The 23,088-nt window shown below is 40.4% G+C and overlaps 1 protein-coding gene across 3 annotated transcripts in view; it reads right to left on the reverse strand.

The window, feature by feature from the left end:
* Window positions 1-3,490: 3,490 nt before the first annotated feature.
* The window catches only part of DCAF11 (DDB1 and CUL4 associated factor 11), a 96,215-nt gene continuing 76,617 nt past the window's right edge, over window positions 3,491-23,088 (reverse strand). For all 3 annotated transcript variants that reach the window (XM_073671044.1, XM_073671045.1, XM_073671046.1), the window contains 12 exons: window positions 21,948-22,066; window positions 20,306-20,361; window positions 20,100-20,200; window positions 10,839-10,985; window positions 9,814-9,868; window positions 9,031-9,099; window positions 6,191-6,248; window positions 5,861-6,046; window positions 5,387-5,540; window positions 5,151-5,303; window positions 4,926-5,032; window positions 3,491-3,914 (listed from right to left, as the gene is read on the reverse strand). In XM_073671044.1, the coding sequence (XP_073527145.1) occupies window positions 3,798-3,914; window positions 4,926-5,032; window positions 5,151-5,303; window positions 5,387-5,540; window positions 5,861-6,046; window positions 6,191-6,248; window positions 9,031-9,099; window positions 9,814-9,868; window positions 10,839-10,985; window positions 20,100-20,200; window positions 20,306-20,361; window positions 21,948-22,066 (1,322 nt within the window). In that variant the 3' untranslated portion in view covers window positions 3,491-3,797. The remainder of the gene's footprint in view (window positions 3,915-4,925; window positions 5,033-5,150; window positions 5,304-5,386; window positions 5,541-5,860; window positions 6,047-6,190; window positions 6,249-9,030; window positions 9,100-9,813; window positions 9,869-10,838; window positions 10,986-20,099; window positions 20,201-20,305; window positions 20,362-21,947; window positions 22,067-23,088) is intronic.

Raw genomic sequence — 23,088 nt, forward strand, 5'->3', positions numbered from 1 at the left:
TGCCATGCATACCAGGACAGGGATGACGGGTGCCATGCATACCAGGACAGGGATTAGGGGTGCCATGCATACCAGGATAGGGATTAGGGGTGCCATGCATACCAGGATAGGGATTAGGGGTGCCATGCATACCAGGACAGGGATTAGGGGTGCCATGCATATCAGGATAGGTATGAGGGGTGCCTTGCATACCAGGATGGAGGGATGCCAGGCATACCAGGATGGGGATGGGGACCACGTATAAAAGGAAGGGGGGCGGCGTATATACCAGGATGGGGGATATTGTCAGAATTGGGTGACATTACCCCTATACCAGTGTCAGCAGAAGACCCCCTCCCCCTTAAAAGTGCATCATGACCACATTTTTTGCTTAAATTTTTATTTTTTTTATTTTCCTCCTCTAAAACCTAGGTGCGTCTTATAGTCTGAAAAATACGGTACTTTTAGCCCCATTTTTTTTATTTTCACAAAGGTAACAGGAGACAATGGACCCCAAAAATTGTTGTGCAATTTCTCCTGAGTTCGCCGATACCTCATATGTGGGGAAAAACCACTGTTTGGGCGCACGGCAGGGCTCAAAAGGGAAGAAGCACAGTTTGACTTTTTGAACTCAAAATTGGCTGGAATCGATATGCAGATTCTTGTCATGTCATTGCATTCCTCTTTTTCTTGTGTTGTTCCAAAACACCCAAAGGAAGTAAACATGTGTATCACAAAACATGTGTAATTGCAATAATGTTCTGGAAACATTTCAAGGGTTGCCAACACTTTCGGTCATAACTCTATATGCATGCTTAGTTTGGCCAAGCATGATATGTTCGCATACATCACTTATCTTGCTTAAGAACAAGAGATCAAGCATGTTAACATCCAACATGCCTAATCCTCCACTCCCCGTAATCTGCCAAATGAATGGCGGAAGAACATCTAATCCACTTAGATGGCTGTTTATTCCCAGAGCAATCGGAAGTTTCTGGTAAGATTAATCTATGTGAATGACCATAATTAAAGTATATTCACACATGGTTTGTAGCAGATGTAGAAAACGGATTTTCAGAAGTGTTTGAACACATAGTTTTTTTGGGGTACGGACCAGCTATAGTGGAATAAAAGAGTAACGATATTTTGCACTCTGCTAGGTTTATTATCTTGATTGGGAGCGAGCATCCATTCATTTGTGTATCTAAATAAAAAAAAGCTTCCCATGAATATATTCATCTGTCATGCGACCAGGGTTATAAAATAAGCACGATCTGTACGCCGATATTGTAGCTCAAAGAGCCTCTGATTTCACACAGAATTCTCGACCACCAGAAATGTTCTATTGCATGCCATATATTGAAGCATTGCTTCTAGTTTAGAATATATTGCCTCATGGAGATAGTATATAACGGTATCTAGTGTGCCTATAGCTCTGTAACACACAGCCAAATGGAGTCCATGTCTCTGTGATGCTGCACAGGCTCCATTTCACCTGTGCATAAGGAATGAGTCTCCTGATTAAATTTCTTGAAAAACAGCTATGATATTAAAATATTTATTGTTGCTAAGAAGTGTAAACCATGCAAAATGAAAGCTGTATTTTCATTGATAGCTTGAAAGTCAAAAAAATATCAAAGCAGAGAAGTTGTCACAAGGACGTAGAAGCTCTTCTTCACAGGCGTGTTGCGGCACGTAGAAGTACCGTATTTTTCGGACTATAAGACGCACCGGACCATAAGACGCACCTAGGTTTTAGAGGAGGAAAATAGAAAAAAAAATGTAAGCAAAAAAATGTGGTCACGATGCACTGTTAAGGGGAGCAGGTCTGCTGATGACACTGGAATAGAGGTAATGTCCCCCAATTCTGATAATATCCCCCATCCTGGTAGATATGCCCCCCCTTCCTATTATATGTGGCTCCCATCCCCATCCTGGTATGCATGGCACCCCTCATCCCTATCCTGGTATGCATGGCACCCCTCATCCCCTATCCTGGTATGCATGGCACCCCCCTCATTCCCTATGCTGGTATGCATGGCACCCCTCATTCTTATCATGGTATGCATGGCACCCCTCATCCTTATCCTGGTATGCATGGCACCCCTCATCCTTATCCTGGTATGCATGGTCCCCCTAATCCCCATCAGGCTGCACATAAAAAAATAAACACTCCTACTCACCTTTCTTCTCTCCTCCAGCGCAGCATCCTGTCTGCCCGCACTGATCTCTACATGTGAGCCGCGCATGACGTCACTTCCATGCGCGGCTCACAAGGAGAGATCAGCTGCTGGAAGTCACTGCTCCCCACGCCGGAACGGTGTGCGCGGGGAGCAGTGACTTCATGCTCTTTAATAGCAGTCACACAGCGTAGCCGCAGCGTGGCTCCTGCTGCTGCCAAGCGATCGCGTGTGCCCGCTGTTAAAGGGCATGAATATTCACCCCCTCCCCACGCCCATGGGCGTGGAGAGGGGGTGAATATTCATGCCCTTTAATAGTGGGCACACGCGATCACCCGGCTGCAGCAGGAGCCGCCCTGCTGATACACTGTGTGCCGTTATTAAGGAGCATGAATATTCATTTTCTTTAACAGCAGGGACAGTGTAGGCTGCAGCAGGCGGCTCCTGCCTCCTGTGCCCCGCTCCTCTGCCGCAACCGCTCCCCCCCAGCACAGTATGTATATATATTTTTATACATAACCCCCCCAGCAACATTCAGACTATAAGACGCACCCCCCATTTTCCTCCAAAATTTTGGAGGAAAAAAGTGCGTCTTATAGTCCGAAAAATACGGTAAGCAGGTGTGGGTAGTCTTGAGAAATCAAGATATTTTAGGACCCAAACCACTCCCCCCCCCCCCTCCCCCAAATCTGAAGCACGTTTAAGGGGGAGACAACATAATTTTTTATTTTTTTTTTTACAAGTACTCATTAAACCTTCGGCCTCTCATTTCTGAGCTTCTACAACTTGCATGTGACAACAAACCTCACAGTAAGCAAACAAGGAAAAGTATATCCAAATTAAAAATACAAACTCCATTTTTCTGGTCTGGAGTTTGCTACATTACGTGTCTATGAAAACATAGGGGGCAATTCATTAAGACTGCCGTAATGCAAGCCAGTCTTAATGAAGTGCTTGCTAGAGTACACTGACCTGATTTATTAAGCTTTGTGCGCCGCTTAATGAATCATGTGCATCTAATTTCATCCAGCACGTGAGGCAGTCAGGGAGGCTGGCGTACATTTCTGGAGTAAGGTGTGCCACTGTAGTGGCATAACTTATGATGAATTCGGCGGGTGGGCGTGATTACGCCCATACTTGCATAGCTAGTCGGGACTGGCGTGAAAATGCCTGAAGTAGCAATATTTTTGTGCAACTGACGAACTGCGCAAAAATATTGCAACTTATTAAGGTGTTTACGCCAGCTTTCTGGCATAACCATCTTAATGAATCGCCCCCACAAATTCCAAATATTGGAGACTTTTGTTTTTATTAAAAATATCAATATACAATTAATTTGGGACAGGTTTATTATAGAAATTAAAGCCAGCAAAAACAAACACACCAGAATACATCTTTGTTCTACTATATGTCAATAACAGATGTCATTGCGGTCCCAGAATCCCACCACCAGTTCTGACACCTGTCATTATCTCAATCAGCTGGTTGCAATAGTCCTTAGTTATTTCAATTGTGAAGAAATCTATTCTTCATTTCATTACATTCACCAAACTACAAATACTAAGCATGAATTCATTGATGTCCCATTTATTTTCAATTTGATAGCAAGCCAAGTGCATTAGTGGTCATTGCAGTTGGCTACCAGGAGGAGGAACTGCTAACAGGGCTTCCCTCAGACTCAAGTGGTGGGGTGCGCAAATCCTCTTCATAAAATTCAGACTGGCGGTGATCCCAGACTCGAACTGTGCCATCCCACTGTAAGTAGAATAAAGGTATTGTCAATTTTAGCCATTCTGAAAAATAATGAACATCCGTTAGTAAGGTGCATAAAGTTTTTTTTAAGTCAGAATTGGACCCAATATAAAAATAAAAGACTCTGTAACCTGAATTCTGTATTGTTATGGTACTGTCACTTTATCTTACTCTTTGACGACATGACACTGCCGCAGTGAAATTTCGACAATACTGACATCATATCAAGAAACCACTGCAGTCAGCAAGGATGTACCCTCACTATGTTCTGTGAGGCTCAGTGAATACCAATATGGGAACACCAAGGAATTTAAGTGTATTGTAAATGCTTTTACTTTTTCACTGGTAGGTCAAGTTTTGTAGCCCAGAAAAACCCTTTTCATTTATCTACTTTTTTACAATCTCTCAAAATAGTCATGAAACTTTTTCATCCTGGGAAAATCCCATTATTTTTTCAACATACATCAAACATACAAGCCCTGAAATTGCCAGGCTTCTAACACTGAGCCGGGACTGGTCTGCGCATTTGCGGGCAAGGGCACGGTTTCATGTTGTAAATTTTCGTGTGCTTGCACACAACCCTCCGGGACCTCATCCGAACGGGAAGTCCTTGCTCAGTGTGAGAGGCCGGAGGATTTCAGTCTGAGTGTTGGGTATCTAAATAAGTGAAGACGACTGATTGGGTGATAGTGAGGATCGGAGGGTCTGGAGAGATGAGTATAGGGATTTTTTTACATATTACATTTATATGTATACCCAGAGTATAATAAGGCACATTTAATTTGCAAACACTAACTTCCCTGCAAATTGAATTTCCTGGGGAAATCCGAGTGAAAGACAAATTCGAGTTTTGCCTGATGTGCTCATCTCCACTGCTCATCTATCCTTTATATAATGATTTACAAAGAATGACTCAAAAACAATCAAAATGTATTCAGTGGGGAAGGCCAGCTTCTTTGTCGTTAACATTAGAACGATAGTTCCATTACACTACATGTATTTATTATCACTTACAGAGCTGCTCACAAGCCTGTTGTCACATGGATGCCAGCTTACGTCCCGCACACAAGCTTTATGGTTCGCCAGCTTCACCACTATCTTACCCGTTAACAAGTCGTAAACTGAAAAAAAACAAAAAGATGAGAAATTATAACCAGCTAATACATTTTCAACTGTTCTAGAATAACCTTCCATTCCCCTTTGCTTAATATTTTAAATAACGCTAATCTATTCACTTACTTACAACTCGGCCAGTTGAGCACCCACTGTACACATATTGCTGACCAGTGCTGTTCTCAGGTGAGAAGCGACACCTGATCAAAGTGTGCAGGACACCATGGCCACGGTAAGTCATTACAGATGTGTCCCCAGGAAGGCGCTTTTTCCTGAGAGCTGCAAAATATACCAAGCAATAAACTAAATAGAAATGCAAAATAATGTGAACACTACTGGTTTAACTGAAGGGATTAATTCACCTTTCTTGGGCACTTGTTGCCATCTGTAATCCCAGTTCTGTTGGGTGATTGCTCTACGCGAGGCTTCAAGCCCCTCTGGACCTGAAAATCGCCGGATGTCCCACAGCTTAATGCTCTGATCTTTTGAGTTAGAAAGCAGATATCTTGCATCACCCTGGGATTTGTAAAAAAATATTTTGTTATGAAAGAAGAAAAAACAATAGCCAAACATTAAAAAAAAGAAATGAAGATGGAGACATGAAAGGACAAGTAATGTTGGCACAAGTTCATTCAAAATATAAAACCAGAAAAGACACATAACTGTAGAGATGAGAATCTGACCATAAAGAGTGAGAAAACGGAGATCAAAAGACAACTCTGAAGTTAAAAGAGAATATAAAAATGAAGTAATTCAGATCACAGCGAGAAGCAAAATGAAAACGAAAAAAAAAAAATCAAAAGCAACACACGATATCCTAACTTCAATGTGCTCACCTTGCTGTCAATGAATGTGATACCATCCTGATGTCCAGCTAGGAGGCCCACTGGTTTGGCATCATCCTCGCGCATTGTTCGACGATCCCAAACTTTACAAAGAGCATCATCACCACCAGAATACAAAATGTGACAGCTATCATCAGCAAAAGAGACAGCATTGACATCATCCTCATGAGCACCAATCTAAGAAGAAGAAGAAAAAAAAACAATGGTGGCCAAAAACTATAACCTTGGATAATGTATTAGAAAGAAAACCAAGCACTGGGATGAAAAGAGGGGACAGGGAAAAGGTTCAGGAATAAAATGTTAGAGAAGATGTTGTTGTACCTTCAGTATGCGACAGTTTTGTTCTAAGTCGTACACATATACACATCCATCATTGGCTCTGTGAAGAGAATGTACAAGATCTATAGAAATTCCTCTTCTAGCTTTCCAGGATATATGTCCCTAGGTGGTTGTATTCTTTGAACTACTATTAAATTAATCTCAAGACTTTAAATAAAAAGGTTATTCCCAACTCTGCGGCCTGCAACTATGTCAAGAATGTGGGTCCCTCGCCAATCAGTTATATCTGGGGCACAACCAATTTGGCTGGTATTAAATGTTTCACAAGTTATCTTCTGGTGATATGAAATGTATCTCTGCTTGACTAGGCAGCACTGACATTTAGGACTAGAAGAAAGATCTAATCCAGCCCTAATGTGTGCTATAAAGGCATTTATCAGTGCCCCGGCTTGAAACAAACTGACAAGTAGTCATGTAATATGCAATAGAGTGTGCTTGAGTCATATTCATTGTGATGAGAGCCCTGGCCCCTAGAACAAGCTGGGTTATCAAGCGAAATGGGAGTTGGGACACCCTTTCTGGACTACTAGTGTGGGAAGAGAACAAGTGAGGGAAATAGTAGGAGCTCTGTTTTGCATACCATCCTTCATAAATATAAATATCTGAGGTCAGTCATACCATATGCCAAAATATCGCATGGGAATATTGTCAGCATATTATGTGCACACCTACATATATAGATAAATATCAGTATGACACTTTTATAGTCATAGTTACAAGCACAATCATATTGAATAAAAGCATATCAATGGCGTGCACACGATTGCATATCACATGACAAAGTGTCATTTTGGGTCGAGCTGGGGGGCTCATCATAATGTACAGCAGAGAGCACGGCATTCTCTTTAGTCTGAAAGGATGTTGCATGCTTAGGAGGCAAAGAGATCAAATAAACATGGCGGTAACAACATTCAGCTTCCCTCCAACTAGCTACAAAACAGTGGGTAATAAATTACTATTGATCAGTGACACACGACAAGGAAAGATTTGATTAATAGATCAGACTGCTATTGGCATTAGCTAGCTAAAAAAATACTACTTTGCCAGTGTCTTGCTGATATATTCTCTTGTATTAATCTATAAACAGGGATGTCCCACTGTCTGGTATAACACCTATATATTATAGAGACATTGTATCCTGATGAACTTGTGTGTGTTAGCACTACCCTCTTTCTCCATGTCCAATGGTGTATATTCAGCCGTTGAGGTCCGATTTATATTCAGCTTGGCTGGGCATAATGAATATACTACAAGGGACTCCAGTATACCCCCGTTCACAACTAATTCTTTGTTTATGTACTAAACCCTGACCACCAGGTATCATTAAAGTTTTACACGCAATCAGAAAATAAAACACACAAAACAGATGTTATTTTTAATATTGTGTGAATGAAAGTTCTATTATAAAAAGACTGTATTTACGTCTTTTGACCCCTGTCTTTTTAGGCTTTCCTCCTTCGTTTACATTTATTATTATTACCAAGTCATGTATACTAGATTTCAAGGACATCGTGTGTTGGAAGTCTCGACAACACCTGGTATTTTTTACGAGGACGAGTATTAGAATAGTTGTTAATTTAAATTTCTCCAACCCTATAAAAAATCTATATTTCTGGACAATCCCTGTAAAACTTCATTTACCTGTACTGTATTTTGTTTTATGAATTTTGAAAAAGTGACAGTGGCCTAAGGGCGAATGTTATCACTTTAAATCATAGTGGCTATACACGATCGGAAAAATATGCCTTTTTTTCCCAAAAGCAGAGTCACACCTGTTCACGAGCATCATTACAGCTTCACATGTGTCAATGAAGCTGAGCTGTAGTATCTAACATATCCCTTGAACATTTAAGTTGCCATTTTTGGAAGTAAGTAGCCATGTTTTCAAAGACACCAAACTAATATTTGTATTTCTTATTATCTCTACTTCTCACAAATAGACATAATGTTGATCCAATTCTCTCATTGTGGAGATAAGTATTGGATGTGTTAAATGATATATTTGGCCCTCTCCTCGCACTGGATTACAAACTATGCCTGTTTGGAATTTTTGAATATATAGATTTGTGGACATGCCATCAGTAAATTATGCTCCATAAAACTTCATTTATAGCTTGCAAAATGATACCATTAACCTAGATGACCTCATCTAACCCCTACATGTTCTCAATAGAAAAAAAAATGTATATATGCTTTCATATGAAAAATGTTCCCCCTTAGGCTCCCATCAGAGGCCTCTCATCCAGCCAAATAAGACCTCTTTCTTTGCACAAAGGAGGTGCAGACACCCCAATACACTTGTCTGCACATATAATGTCTGGTTTGGCTTTTATCCTAAGTCATATGGCAAGGCTTGTTAAAGGGTCGATATTGACTTTTAGGATTGCAACTTCCAATAGGGGGAAGTAGAGTTCAGGTTCTATTCCTCTCTAAAGACACAATTGCATCCATATGAAAAAAAGATTGTTCACAGACCACCCTCACATGGGGACTATATACTGTATAAAGGCTCTATTTTTTTTCCATTATTTCTTATATTCAAATGTCTTGTCTGTATGTCCTTGTCATGTAGTGGATATTACCACTCATGTTTACTTGTGTATTCATAAAATACTAATGTTTCTTACATATCTGTTATCGCTCAGCGGCATTGTAACTGACATTGTATATTGGCAACATGATTATAAAATTCTGCTACATTTTGTACCTGTTATTTTCCTTGTTGCTCTTTTTGTTGTTAAAGCTCAAAATCTTGGAATTAACCGTATTTAAAAATTATATATGTAGATATATTTCTTATTATACTCCATCTGTGTACTCACCCACCAAGCACTTCCCGACCATCACGGGATACAGTGAGGGAAAATACGGCAAAACGTCTCTCTGATGGGCTGAAAAAGATCAGACAAGGATTAAAAGGCTACCAATTATTCATACAATGTAACACAGATGCCACAATAAATGTAAATGTGTAATATTGCCTGAAAAAAAATGGCAAACATTTGTGTGGCACAAGTCAAGTTTAAAATGTTAACTTCTGGCAAGTGTAGACCCAGCCTGTACCTGGGGTACGTTCACATTTTGCTCGGGCCACATGTATGTGGTTATGTTGGAGACACCATCTACAGCCCTGAAAAAGAGGATTCGTACAAAATCTTTGATGCAGCAATTCATTATAATAAGACAGAAGGAGTCACATTGTGCTCGGTCTAGCCTCAGTTCAGGCAGTCTCGGTCTTTTTTAGGAGAGCACAAAATTGTTGTTAACTGCACCTAAAAAAGACAAAGACAGTTGGAACAGAGGCTAGATAGAGTATGAAGTGACTACTTCTGCCCCATTATAGTGATAGGCTCTACTGGGAGTTCCGCAGTGATAAGTAAAGTGTAACATGTCTGTGATGACAGTTTTTCTCTATGCTATTTACTACAGATGGAGGCTGTAATAAGTACTACAGGCTGTCAAGTCACTGGGCAGTACATGTTAATGCACCCCCAACCAGCAGGACAGGATGAAAATTACTTTCCTAGATGGAAGCACAATGCATAACATCAACATTATACTGAAAATATGTAAGATATCCAGCATATCGTTTATGCAAACAGTACCTGAGATCAAGTGCAGTGTGCGATTCTGTGTCTCCGTATATACTGCAGATGTGAACTGTAATCAAAAGAAAATCTTCATTATTGCATATAAAAATATGTACTGTCTTAATATCTCTTACCTATCTGCATATAATATTAATAACAAGTCTGGATGAATCTAAGCCAACACTAGGAACCAGTTTTGGGATTAATGTTTTTCCATCATAGGCAGCTGTAGCTGTTACTCACCCTCCACTTGGATAATGATGCTTCCCCAATACAGCTCCTGTTATTTATTCTTTTTTTTTTTACATTTTATAATACCACAAAACATTTCCTTACCCATACCTCCACACTGCCAACAAGGTCCACCAATATTCATGTGGTTCAGCATACAACACTATCAGAGTTTTCAAACTAATATGTCCATGCAATAGGTAAACCATATTTGCATTATCCATTCTCTGTCCCATATTACTATTATTCAAGGTGACATAAAACTGCGGTCCTTTGATGTGTACAACAGAGTTTCAGTGTATTCCTATGTGATGCAGTCATAACCTGTCTTCTGCTGATTGGTTTCTACCTGTCAGCTCTCACAAGCAGGAGGCAGGGGAAACAGACTGAAGTTGCATAACACTTTGCAGCTTTTATCAAGAATTCGGTGTCTCAGCTTTTCACTACTTTAAAGAGGACCTGTAACTTATACTATGCGGTACAAGTACATATACTAAATGTTCTAATTGATCTGATCAAAGTTTGTAGCATCTGCCAGAAAACTGATCTGACGAGCGTAATAATTTGGCTATAATCAGAATTGTTTTAGTGTGTAAACAGCATCTGAAAAACAACTTCAATAGAAAAGTATTATTTTAGGACTATTATAAGGAAGAAAAAAAATTCTAGCATAGCAAAATATGTAAACGTCCTATTAGGACCAATTCCATACTCTGTAAGATTATTCGGATTGTTCAGAAAATGATCCTAATATAAAGAATAGGCAGATAAAAAAATTTCTATACTTGGATAAATGGGTATATACTAACTGTAGTCAGACCAGCTGGAGTACAGGAAATGTCCTCCATCTGGGGCAAATGCTACATCAAGGACACTCCAGCCCACATCTCGAGCTTTTATTGTTCGAAACTTCTCGAAAGACCCATAGCGGCAGTCATAAAGGCGAATATTCTGATCTGAGGGTGAATAAAAAACAAAAAGACATGGTTCACAATGTTCAGATGATTGTCAACAGATATGAACAATTTGTTTTCTACTATAACTATAGGACAGCAGGAAAAGACATTAGGGCACGACAGAGGCACTCAACGATATTCGTTTTAGAAATCATTAATGCAAAGTCATTTATGGCCAACATACAAACAAGTTATACATTTTGTTAAAAAAAATTTGAACATACAAGCAGGTCCCCACTTTATAAGGTGGAAGCACCCCCTAAAACACTTGCAATTAATATGAACAATTATGCGTAGACTGGAGTGAAGCAAAAAGATTTTCAGGACCCTGTTTCAGCAGGCATGTTGATAGTTTGCAGCCGCCCAACCAGCTAAAAATATAACATATGGGTAATGAACACACATCCCATATAACACACAAGTAAAAAGAATTGACATTCATTTCACGTGAAAGGACAGACTGAACATGTGTGCCAATATCAAATACTACAACCCCTGGCAAAAATTATGGAATCACCGGGCTCGGAGGATGTTCATTCAGTTGTTTAATGTTTTGAAAAAAAGCAGACCACAGACATGGCACAAAACTAAAAAGTCAGACCAAGCAGAGGGAAAAAATTATGGAATCACTCAATTCTGAAGAAAAAATTATGGAATCACCCTGTAAAATTTTCATTTCCAAAACTAACACCTGCATCAAATTAGATCTGCTCGTTAGTCTGCATCTAAAAAGGAGTGATCACACCTTGGAGAGCTGTTGCACCAAGTGGACCGACATGAATCATGGCTCCAACAAGAGAGATGTCAATTGAAACAAAGGAGAGGATTATCAAACTCTTAAAAGAAGGTAAATCATCACGCAATGTTGCACAAGATGTTGTTTGTATTTGGTCCAGATTTTAGACACAGCTGACTTTGAACAACCAACATGGGAAGGTTGTTAAAGGCAAACACACTGGTAGACCAAGGAAGACATCAAAGCGTCAAGACCGGAAACTTAAAGCAACATGTCTCCAAAACAGGAAATGCACAACAAAACAAATGAGGAATGAATGGGAGGAAACTGGAGTCAATGTCTGTGACCAAACTGTAAGAAACCGCCTAAAGGAAATGGGATTTACATACAGAAAAGATACACAAAAGCCATCATTAACACCTAAACAGAAAAAACAAAGTTACAATGGGCTATGGAAAAGCAATCGTGGACTGTGGATGACTGGATGAAAGTCATATTCAGTGATGAATCGCGAATCTGCATTGGGCAAGGTGATGATGCTGGAACTTTTGTTTGGTTCCGTACCAAAGAGATTTATAAAGTTGACTGCATGAAGAGAATATGCAAATTTCCACAGTCATTGATGATATGGGGCTGCATGTCAGGTAAAGGCACTGGGGAGATGGCAGTCATTACATCTTCAATAAATGCCCAAGTTTACATTGATATTTTGGACAGTTTTCTTATCCCGTCACTTGAAAGGATGTTTGGGGATGACATCATTTTTCAAGATGAGAATGCATCCTGCCATAGAGCAAAACCTGTGAAAACATTCCTTGAAAGAAGACACATAAAGTCAATGTCATGGCCTGCAAATAGTCCGGATCTCAATCCAATTGAAAATCTTTGGTGGAAGTTGAAGAAAATAGTCCATGTCAAGGCTCCAACCTGCAAAGCTGATCTGGCAACAGCAATCAGAGAAAGTTTGAGCCAAATTGATGAAGAGTACTGTTTGTCACTCATTAAGTCCATGCCTCAGAGACTGCAAGCTGTTATTAAAGCCAGAGGTGGTGCAACAAAATACTAGTGATGTATTGGAGTGTTCTTTTGTGTGTTTGTTTTTCATGATTCCATAATTTTTTCCTCAGAATGGAGTGATTCCATATTTTTTTCCCTCAGCTTGGTCTGAAAAAAATTACCCTTACTGAGTACCACATTTTTTATCTTGATTTCTTTTAGTGTTTCTTAAAGTCATAAAGTTGCCATTTGAAATGACTTTAGTTTTGTGCCATGTCTGTGATCTGCTTTTTTTCAACAACATTAAACAACTGAATGAACATCCTCCGAGCCTGGTGATTCCATAATTTTTGCCAGGGGTTGTACAGGGTGGGCCATTTATAATGGATACACCTAAATTAAATGGGAATGGTTGGTGATATCAACTTCCTGTTTGTGGCACATTAGTATATGGGAGGGGGAAAACTTTTCCAGATGGGTGGTGACCATGGCGGCCATTTTGAATCCAACTTTATTTTTTTCAATGGGAAGAAGGTCATGTGACACATCAAACATATTGAGAATTTCATAAGAAAAACAATGGTGTGCTTGGTTTTAAAATAACTTTATTCTTTCAAGAGTTTTTTTTACAAGTTTATGACCACTTATAAAATGTGTTCAAAGTGCAGCCGATTGTGTAGGATTTGCAATGCAACCCTCTTCTCCCACTCTTGACACACTGATAGCAACACCGCAGAAGAAATGCTAGCACAGGCTTCCAGTATCCATTGTTTCAGATGCTTCACATCTCGTATCTTGGTATGGTGTGGTATATGGGGTACAAAGATAGTGGGGCCATTCTTCATCAATGGAAACCTCAATGCCACTGGATATCTGAAATTGCTACATGATGATGTGTTTCCCTCTTTATGCACTGAAGATGGCACGTTCCCTGAGTTTTTCCAACAAGATGGTGCACCACCACATTATGGGTCAGGTCCGAGCATTCCTACATGAACAGTTTCCTGGAAAGTGGATTGGTCGTCGTGGACCAGTTGAATGGCCACCAAGGTCTCCCGATCGGACCCCCTTACACTTTTATCTTTGGGGTCATCTGAAGGCAATTGTCTATGCTGTGAAGATACGAGATGTGCAGTATCTGAAACAACGGATACTGGAAGCCTGTGCTAGCATTTCTTCTGCGGTGCTGCTATCAGTGTGTCAAGAGTGGGAGAAGAGGGTTGCATTGACAATCCAACACAATGGGCAGCACTTTGAACACATTTTATAAGTGGTCATAAACTTGTAAATAACTCATGAAAGAATAAAGTTACGTTAAAACCAAGCACACCATTGTTTTTCTTATGAAATTCTCAATAAATTTGATGTGTCACATGACCCTCTTCCCATTGAAAAAAATAAAGTTGGATCCAAAATCGCCAAATTCAAAATGGCCACCACCCATCTGGAAAAGTTTTCCCCCTTCCATATACTACTAATGTGCCACAAACAGGAAGTTGATATCACCAACCATTCCCATTTAATTTAGGTGTATCCATATAAATGGCCCACCCTGTATAATAGTTAATGTAAGCCATACATAAAGATGCATGCCCGGACAGTACGACTGGCTACAAAATATGGGATTAAAAAAATAAATAAAAAATACAAAAGTACCTATGTCAAACTGATAGATTGGTGGGAGTCCGCCACCCAGCACCCCCTACCGATCAGCTGTTAATAGATCCGGTGGCAGCCGCATGTAAACAATGAACAGCACAGCTCAGATTTAGGCTACGTTCACACACTTCGTATTTTTGCGCGCTTTTTTGCGCGCGCTTTTTCAAAATACGCAATGTGCCTTGTGTCTGCTGGCAAAGTGAATGGGAAATTCACTTTGCCGTTCAGACACTGTTTAATTTTACGCAGCGCGAAAGCGCAGCTGCGTAATGAATTGACATGTCAATTCTTTACGCACCGCGCCCTGCGCTTTCTCCGATATTGTGCCCATTATAAGCGATGGAATTACGCAGCGGTGTTCGCACACTGCGTAATTCCAGCGCTTTTTTACGGAGGTGCAGGAGAAATTAAGGATGTGATGTCACACGGGGGCAGCCCTAGGGAAAACAGGAAATCCCACTATTTTGGGATTCTTGGTTCCTGGTTCTCCGCCGCTGCTCACGTGTGACGTCCATCAATGTCGGTGTCCTCATCGAGGCGGTAAGTATATGTATGTGTAATGTATGTGTCTGTGTGTCGTGTGTGTACTGTCTGTGTCTATGTGTCGTGTGTGAGTGTCCCCCTAGCAGTGTATGTACAGACAGCTTCTGGCTGCAGTACATACACTGCTTAACTTAAAAGAAAAAAACTATGGATACTCACCTATCCGATGGATGGGAGAGGCGTCCGGTCTGGTTGATGGATGAAAAGCTGGATGGCAGCGCTCAGCTGCGATCCAGCTTGTCATCTCAAAGCCATCCCAGCGTGGGAGAATTCTCCTGCTCAAGAGCTGAGTGCAGGAGAATTTTCCCACGCTGTCAGTGACGTGCATGAGGTGAGCCGAGTTCATTGGATATGATCTCGGCTCATCTGGATGCCATCACAGCCAGACACTGAGGAGTGCAAGCATGCCTGCGTTTCTCAGTGTCTGCGGCATGGCAAGCTGGATGGCAGCTTTCGGCTGCAATCCAGCCTGTCATGTGAATGTAGCAGAGCTGAAGCTGTCCTGGGAACCATGGAAAGGTAAGGATGAGGTTGCTTTATTATTTTACTTTTATTGCAGAAGACATTGGCTTCAGCTGGAATGGGCGTGATGGTAAGTATGGTTTAATTTAGAACATTAAAAAATTGTGTGTTTATTTCAATTAAAGGACTTTATTCTGGGTGTTGTGTTTTTTTTAAATACTTTACTAGAAATTCATGGCGGTTATGTCTAATATTGGCATGACCCCATGAATTTCGGGCTTAGGGCCAGCTGATAATACCAAGCTGGCCCTAACCCCTTTATTACCCAGTGAGGCATCGCACCAGGACCCTGGATGAGTTTGGTACAGCGCCAGAAGATGGCGCTTCTATGAACGCGCCATTTTCTGGGGTGGCTGGGGACTGCAATTTGCAGCGGGGAGGCAGAAAGCTTGGGCCTCCCTGCGCTGTGGATTCCAGCCCCCAGCTGCCTAGTTGTACCTGGCTGGACACAAAAATAGGGCGAAGCCCGATGTATTTTTTTTTTTTTAATTATTTCATGAAATAATAAAAAAAAAGGGAAGGAAAGACAGGAAATGACATCAATGACACTTTTTTTCTCTTTTTTTTTTTTCTCAACAAACTTTGTCTGTCTTTGTAGTGTACATTGCAGAAAAAAAACCGCATGCGTAAGAAACCGCAGTGTGTGAATGGAGGTGCTTTTTTTTACCTGCGTAAAAAAAAAGCAGGTAAAAACTGCAGGAAAATACGCGCGCGTAAAAAAAAGCAGCAAATACGCAATGTGTGAACGCAGCCTTAAAGTGTATTGGCTGCTGCCAAGATATGCAAGTCAGCTCTTATTACCTTCAAATCAGTGGCCACTACACTTTGAATGGAGCAGACCAGTTCCAGCACCATTTACTATTGACATCTGGCTTCAAGAAGAGCTAATGACAAATGATTGGTGGGGGAGCTGGGTCTTGGACCCCGATCAATTTGATACAGATGACATATTTAACCCCTTAATGACAGCTAATTTTGACCTTAATGACCAGGCCAATTTTTTTTAAATCTAACCAGTGTCATTTTATGTGGTAATGACTCTGGAACGCTTCAAATAATAATAATAATAATAATAATAATAATAATAATAATAATAATAATAATAATAATAATAATAATAACAACAACAACAACAACATATCCCAGTGATTCTGAGACTGTTTTTCGTGACATATTGCACATCACGTTAGTGCTAAAATTTGCGTATATTTCTGAAAATACCGAAAATTTAGCAATTTTCAAACTTTACATTTTTATGCCGTTAAATCAGATAGTTATACCACATAAAATAATTAATAAATAACATTTCCCATATGTCTACTTTAGAGCTGCATCATTTTTTAAACATTTTTTTGTTAGGAAGTTAGAAGGGTTCAAAGTTGATCACCAATTTCTCATTTTTCCATCATTTTTGTTTTTAGGGACCAGGGCCGGAGTCAGCACCCGGCCAAGTGCCGGGGCCCTGAGCAGGCGGGGGGCCCACTCGTGGTCGGGCACCCCGCCGGTCTATGGGCGGAGGAGAGCAGTGCTAGCACCCGCCCTTCTCCCCCGCTTGCTCAGGGCCCCGGGAGCCGGATACTTATCTCTCCCCGTGCCTCCGCAGATCCGCTGTCTTCCTGCCGTGCGCTCCTGTGACGTCTCAGGTCAGAGGGTGCGGTGACGTCTTTCCACCGCGCCCTCCCCTGAGCCATCACAGGCAGTGCAGAGCGGGAAGACGCCGGCGACGCTGGAGTCCGGACCTGAGCAGCGGCAGCAGGTGAGGAGGAGTGAGGCGAGTATATGATTTTTTTTTTATGTATGGAGGCATGGGGCATTATATGGGGGGGGAGAGACAGCCTGCATATGGCATTATGTGTGTGTGTGTGTGGGGGGGGGGGGGGGGGGGGGACAGCCTGCATGGAGCATTATATAGGGGCCAGTATCCTGTACGGAGCGTTTTATGGGGGCCAGTATCCTGTGCAGAGCGTTTTATGGGGGCCAGTATCCTGTATGGAGCACTATATGGGGGCCAGTATTCCATATTGTTAAATATTAATTATGGATATTCATTTTATTCTGAATTCTGTACCATACAGATTGCATCAGCCATCGTGTTAGGGTTTTTAGCTGACATGAGCTATTTGTGTATTTTTGGTTCAGCACCATAATTAGAAGAACAGGTGCCATATGACCGGCCTATAAAAGCCCATGTTAGAGACAGGGGGGGGGCGCTTGCCATTCCACAGGACACAGGACGAGGGTGTGTGTGCAAACCAGCTGCTAATGTAGGCCCAAGGGACACATGGTGTCATCCTGACACACATGCTGGACACAGACAGACGTAATCTACCATCCAGGATCCCAGGGAAAGATGGGTGAATCTCAACTATTAAGCTAATTATGGACAAATGGACAATCACTTTGTAACTAATTATTGTATGTACCTTCTGCAATCATTCTTTTTAATGGACAACCCGAGAATAAATCGATACATTTTTTATAAGAATATCGTGATATTGATACTTTGAGAAGTCCTCGATAGAGAAAATTATACAGAAAGAAGTATTTTTTATTTATTTATTTTTTTTTTACACATATGGAGCATTTTATGGGGGCCAGTATACTGTGTGGAGCGATTCGCCGATTTCTGAGCTAGTGTGGAATTTACAATAGACCTCACTCATGTAACGTAAGAATTGAAATCTTTGCATTGTACTATATATATATTTCTCTGCGATATCTGTGCATCATGAATCGTGGTATGTGTTAAAGGGGCCCACTGAGACTCTTTCGCCCGGGTCCCAGAAAAACCTGGAGCCAGTCCTGTTAGGGACCACATTACATTTGAAGTGACTTGGGGGGGCCTATATGACAGAAAATACCCAAAAGTGACACTATTCTAAAAATTGCACCCCTCAAAGTCCTCAAAACCACATTCAAGAAGTTTATTAACTCTTTAGGTGCTTCACAGGAATTAATGGAATGTGGAAGGAAAAAATTAACATTTTATTTTTTTCACAAAAATGTTACTTTAGCCCCAAAGTTTTTACTTTCACAAGGGTAACAGGTGAAAATAAATCCACAAAATTTGTTTTGCAATTTCTTCTGAGCACACCGATACCCCATATGTGGCGGAAAACTACTATTTGGGCACACAGCAGGGCTCGGAAGGTAAGCAGCATCATTTGACTTTTTGAAAAAAAAATAGCTGGAATCCAGAGCAGACGTCATGTCACTTTGGAGAGCCCCTGATGTGCCTAAAAGTGGAAACCCCCTACAACTGACCCCATTTTCGAAACTACACTCCTCAAGGATTTTATCCAGGGGTATAGTGAGCATTTTGAACCCACAGGTACGACACAGAATTTGATAATATTTTGGATCGTCATATTGAAAAAGTTCATTTTATTCACAATAATCTTGCTTTAGCCTCAAATTTCCCACTTTTGCAAGAGGTAACACCAAAAACTGGACCCCACTGTTTGTTATTCACTTTCTTATAAACGCGGCGATACCCCACATGTAGTCAAAAAGTTCTGTTTGGACAAACAGCAGGGCTTGGAATGGAAGGAGAAATATTTGAATTTTGGAATACAAATTGGCTGATATAGCCCCAAGCCCAACCCTAATTACAAAGAATGAAAGAAATAAAAATGATAAAATAAAAATAATAATAATCTGATTAAGGGGATCACACAGGGGAGGTTGACATACAAATTTTTGGCTTTTGATCACTGTGATAGGTAATCAAAAAGAACCAATAAGAAAAATCACTGATGTTGCCGAGTGCCGGCCGGCAGATCTCGGCAGGCTCACTGTGCATGCGCTCGCCATTTTTATTTTAGAAACAGGAGGCGGAGAGTCGGGGGATAGAGCAGAAGGTCCGGGGGATGGTTTGGGGGACATCATTTCTCTCTCCTCTGATATGTATTTCATGTCAGAAGAGAAACGATTTTACTAGCTGGTACATTTTTTTTTATTTTTATACACGTGATCGCCGGTATTCATTGAATAATGGCGATCACGTGATCGGGGACTGAAAACTCCGTCCTTGATCGTGTTCTCCAAGATTTTTGGACTCTGGGGGGAGCTATAGGCTTATTCCTGAATTCCGTTTTAAAACGGCGATGAGGCAATAAAGTCCTTTATCGGCCGCCATTTTAATGAGTACTGGAAGTCGTTAAGGAGTTAAAGGCTAAGTGATCAAAACTATATGTCCGGACAATCCATTTAATGATGACAGAGTAAACTATAGAAAAAATAATTAGGTATACCATAATCACATGCTCGTGCTCAGAAGAAGAATGGAATGCATCACTTATCCCTAGCGTATTGTACATATAAGAAGAAATTTAGAATGCAAGGCAGATCCCTGGTGGCTTCTCCTTGCCCCGTTCCCATAGTCTGGCAGGTATTTCCCCATACACACACACTCACGGAGAGATCTGTCTGTCAACTGGAGTGAAGCAGGGAGAAGACACCCTGGACCTGCCTTGGACAAGTCAGAGACCGATATTTCCCAGACAGCTTCTCAAAGTACGGTTTCTCCGAAAAGCAGCAGCACATCAGAACAAAAAAATGTACATGGCTGAAATTTCCCAGACAATGTATGATTCATGATTTTGCATTAACACACTAAATAGTTGTAGACAGTGCAAGAAATATAGAAAATACTATACCCTGGCAAGCAGACATAAAGATGGATCCATCTGAAGCATATACCCCGCAGAAAGCCTTCTGAGAGTAAGAATCCGTGGCAGAAACATGGTTTGGCAGAAAGCTGCAACAAAGCAATTTTAAAGATTTTAGCTGTTAGCGACGAGGACCGCTGGAATGTATTTTAGTGGGGATTATTACCAAAGTCGGCATGAGCCTAAATACTCACTGAGATGTCATACGGCAGCGCACGCCATGAGAAAATCCACAGCCTCCTCGCTGTCTCTGTATTCAACAAAACCAACAATAGTATAAGAACTATAATAAAATATTCAGATTTGTTACCAATTACTGGCCTCGCAGTGTAAAGCAATAATATTGATAATATTCATTTGTGAAAACAACTCAATGAGGCATATTTAGCAATACTGTCTAATTTTTGGGCAGTCTAAACGTAGACCTGATCATGATAAATGATATGAGTGCATCTTTCAACTGACACATTTAACTAGAAATTGCATATTGTGCAAGTGATGAAAGACAGGTTTTTGGTGCAAATTCTACCAGAATTCTCACACAGCTACCTTAACCCCTTCAGGACCAGGAAACTTTTTTTTTTGTGATTTTATTGTTGTCCCCTTCTTTTTCCAAGAGCCTTAACTTTATTAATTTTCGATCTACATAGCTGTATGAAGGCTTGTTTTTTTGTGGGATGAGTTGTAGTATTGAATGGAGCCATTCATTGGAGCATAAAAGGTATTGGAAAAAAATTCCAAGTAGGATAAATGGTGAAAAAAATGTAATTCCTCCATTGTTTTTTGAGTTTTGTTTATATGACCTTTATTGTGTGGTAAAAATGACCGAATGGCCTGTCAACATGATTCTCCAAATCAGTATGGTCATGGTGATTCCAAATATATACATTAATAATTTATATATATAAATATACATTTATTTTTTATTTGAATGGTAAAAAAATAAATAAATAAGTACCATACTTATAAGAAAAAGAAGAAGATTTTTGCTTCTGTCGCCATTTTACGAGACCTGTAACGTTTTTATTTTTTCAGAGTTGTGACGACATGGTTTTAGTGTGGTGAGCTGATGTTTTCAATGATGCCATTTTGGGGCCAATATGACATTTTAATCACTCTTTACTGTATTTTTTTGTGAGGTATGGTAACTGAAAAAACGCGATTTTTATTTTCTTTGTAGTGTTTTCTTGTATGGTTAATTTTACATTTTGATGGATTTTTACAGATGTGGTAATAGCAGATATGTTTGTTTTTTTTTTATTATTTTTCATGGAAGAAATGGAGTGAGATTCCAATTTTTTAAATTTTTTTTTATATATATATTTTTTTAAACTTTTTATTTTTATTTGACTTTTTAGTCCAATTTGGGGACTGGAACCTGCGATCGTCCGATCACTTATACAATATACCACAGTATTGTAGTATATAGTAAAAATCATAGTCTGCTAGAAAGCTCAGCCCATGGCTAAGCTCCACAGGGGTACCAACATGTCAGTTACAGGGCCTTCGGCCAGTCTACAGCTGCCATGGCAACCCATCAGTGCCATGGAATCTAGTTGCGGGAGCCGATGTGAAAGCGCACTAGCAATAGCTTAATTTAAATGCCACTGTCAGTGATTGACACAAGCAACTAAATGGTTAACAGCTCTGCCATTAGACAACAGATGCCGACTATGTAATACACAGCATCAGACGTGTTTGGAGGAAGTTCAGGTTCTCAACACATGGTCACCCCAGAACAGGACGTAGAGTTACACCCATATGTGTAAAGGGGTTAACGTATGTGCCCCATTGTTCCTGGAGGCACAAGATCCAACCATAATAATGCACTTTTACCTCCAGAAGCTGACGGGTAATATTCTGTTCTCTGCGTGCTCCTAGCCTTCCGGTAGCTAGCAAGACCTGTGTTCTTATCTGGCTGTGATCCAGTACTGCAGTGTCTGGCATGGCATCAACTGCAAGAGGAGATAAGAAAAAAAATTCATACAACAAATAAAGGGGAAGTTACTTAGACCGGCATTTCATACACTTTGGAGTAAAATGTCACAAGTTTATTGAGAGACTTATGCAGCCTCTGCAGGGAGGGAAAGGACTTGCACTCAAGCATAGCCTACTGGATATAGCAATCCTAAAAGCCAATATCGAGCCATCAACAAGCTTTAACTCATGACTTAGGATAAGAAGCCAAACCAGAGACTTCATTTGCAGACACATAATTCGGAATGATTGCCCCTCCTCAATCCAAAACAGAAGATCTGATTTGGCAAGGTGAGAGTCCTCTGACAAGGAGTCTAAGGGGGAACATGTTTCCATGTGGAGAATGCATAAGCTGGCATAAAGAGACTTATAGGCCATGAAATGCTCCTCTGGGAATTTAAATATGCAAATAGGCTCTTTAAAGAGAAAGGGTACTTCAACTACAGGGTCACCTATTGGATGAAGCAATTGTTAAAAGTCAATATCGATCCTTTAACCAGCCTTGCATAGAAATCCTTTTGGCATCTTTGCTTGTTTGTGTGTAAGAAAAGTACCTAATTACAAAGGATACCAAATCTGTAGAGCTGAAGGAGGCTCCATCCTACCCCTAAACTTTACCATCTTTCTAGTAATGTAGCAAGTGCTACCAAACAAAAAATTCTACATTTTTGTGCAAGCAGGCTAAAAGTTGGTAGAAAATACTCACAAAAGAGCATTAAATGCAAAATGACCATTAAAAGCCACGTTATCCTGCCTATAACAAATTAAATGTATTCTAGCAGCAATGCTCCCTTTCTATGATGGGGGACATGACAAAAGAAGAGGGTTTGCCTGAAATCATGAACTGAAAAACAGCTACAAGCAATCTGATAATGATCTGAAATCCTGAACAAAAGAAATAACCAAGGAGACGATAAAAAATATTTTATTACTTAAAGAAGTTATCCACTATCAGTAGGATAGGGCATCAATGTATGATCGGCCGGGATACCGCACACGG

This window comes from Phyllobates terribilis, unplaced genomic scaffold (genome assembly GCF_046119375.1).
Source record: "Phyllobates terribilis strain yellow unplaced genomic scaffold, ASM4611937v1 Scaffold_1__5_contigs__length_1240528914, whole genome shotgun sequence".
Classification (NCBI taxonomy): Eukaryota; Metazoa; Chordata; class Amphibia; order Anura; family Dendrobatidae; genus Phyllobates; species Phyllobates terribilis.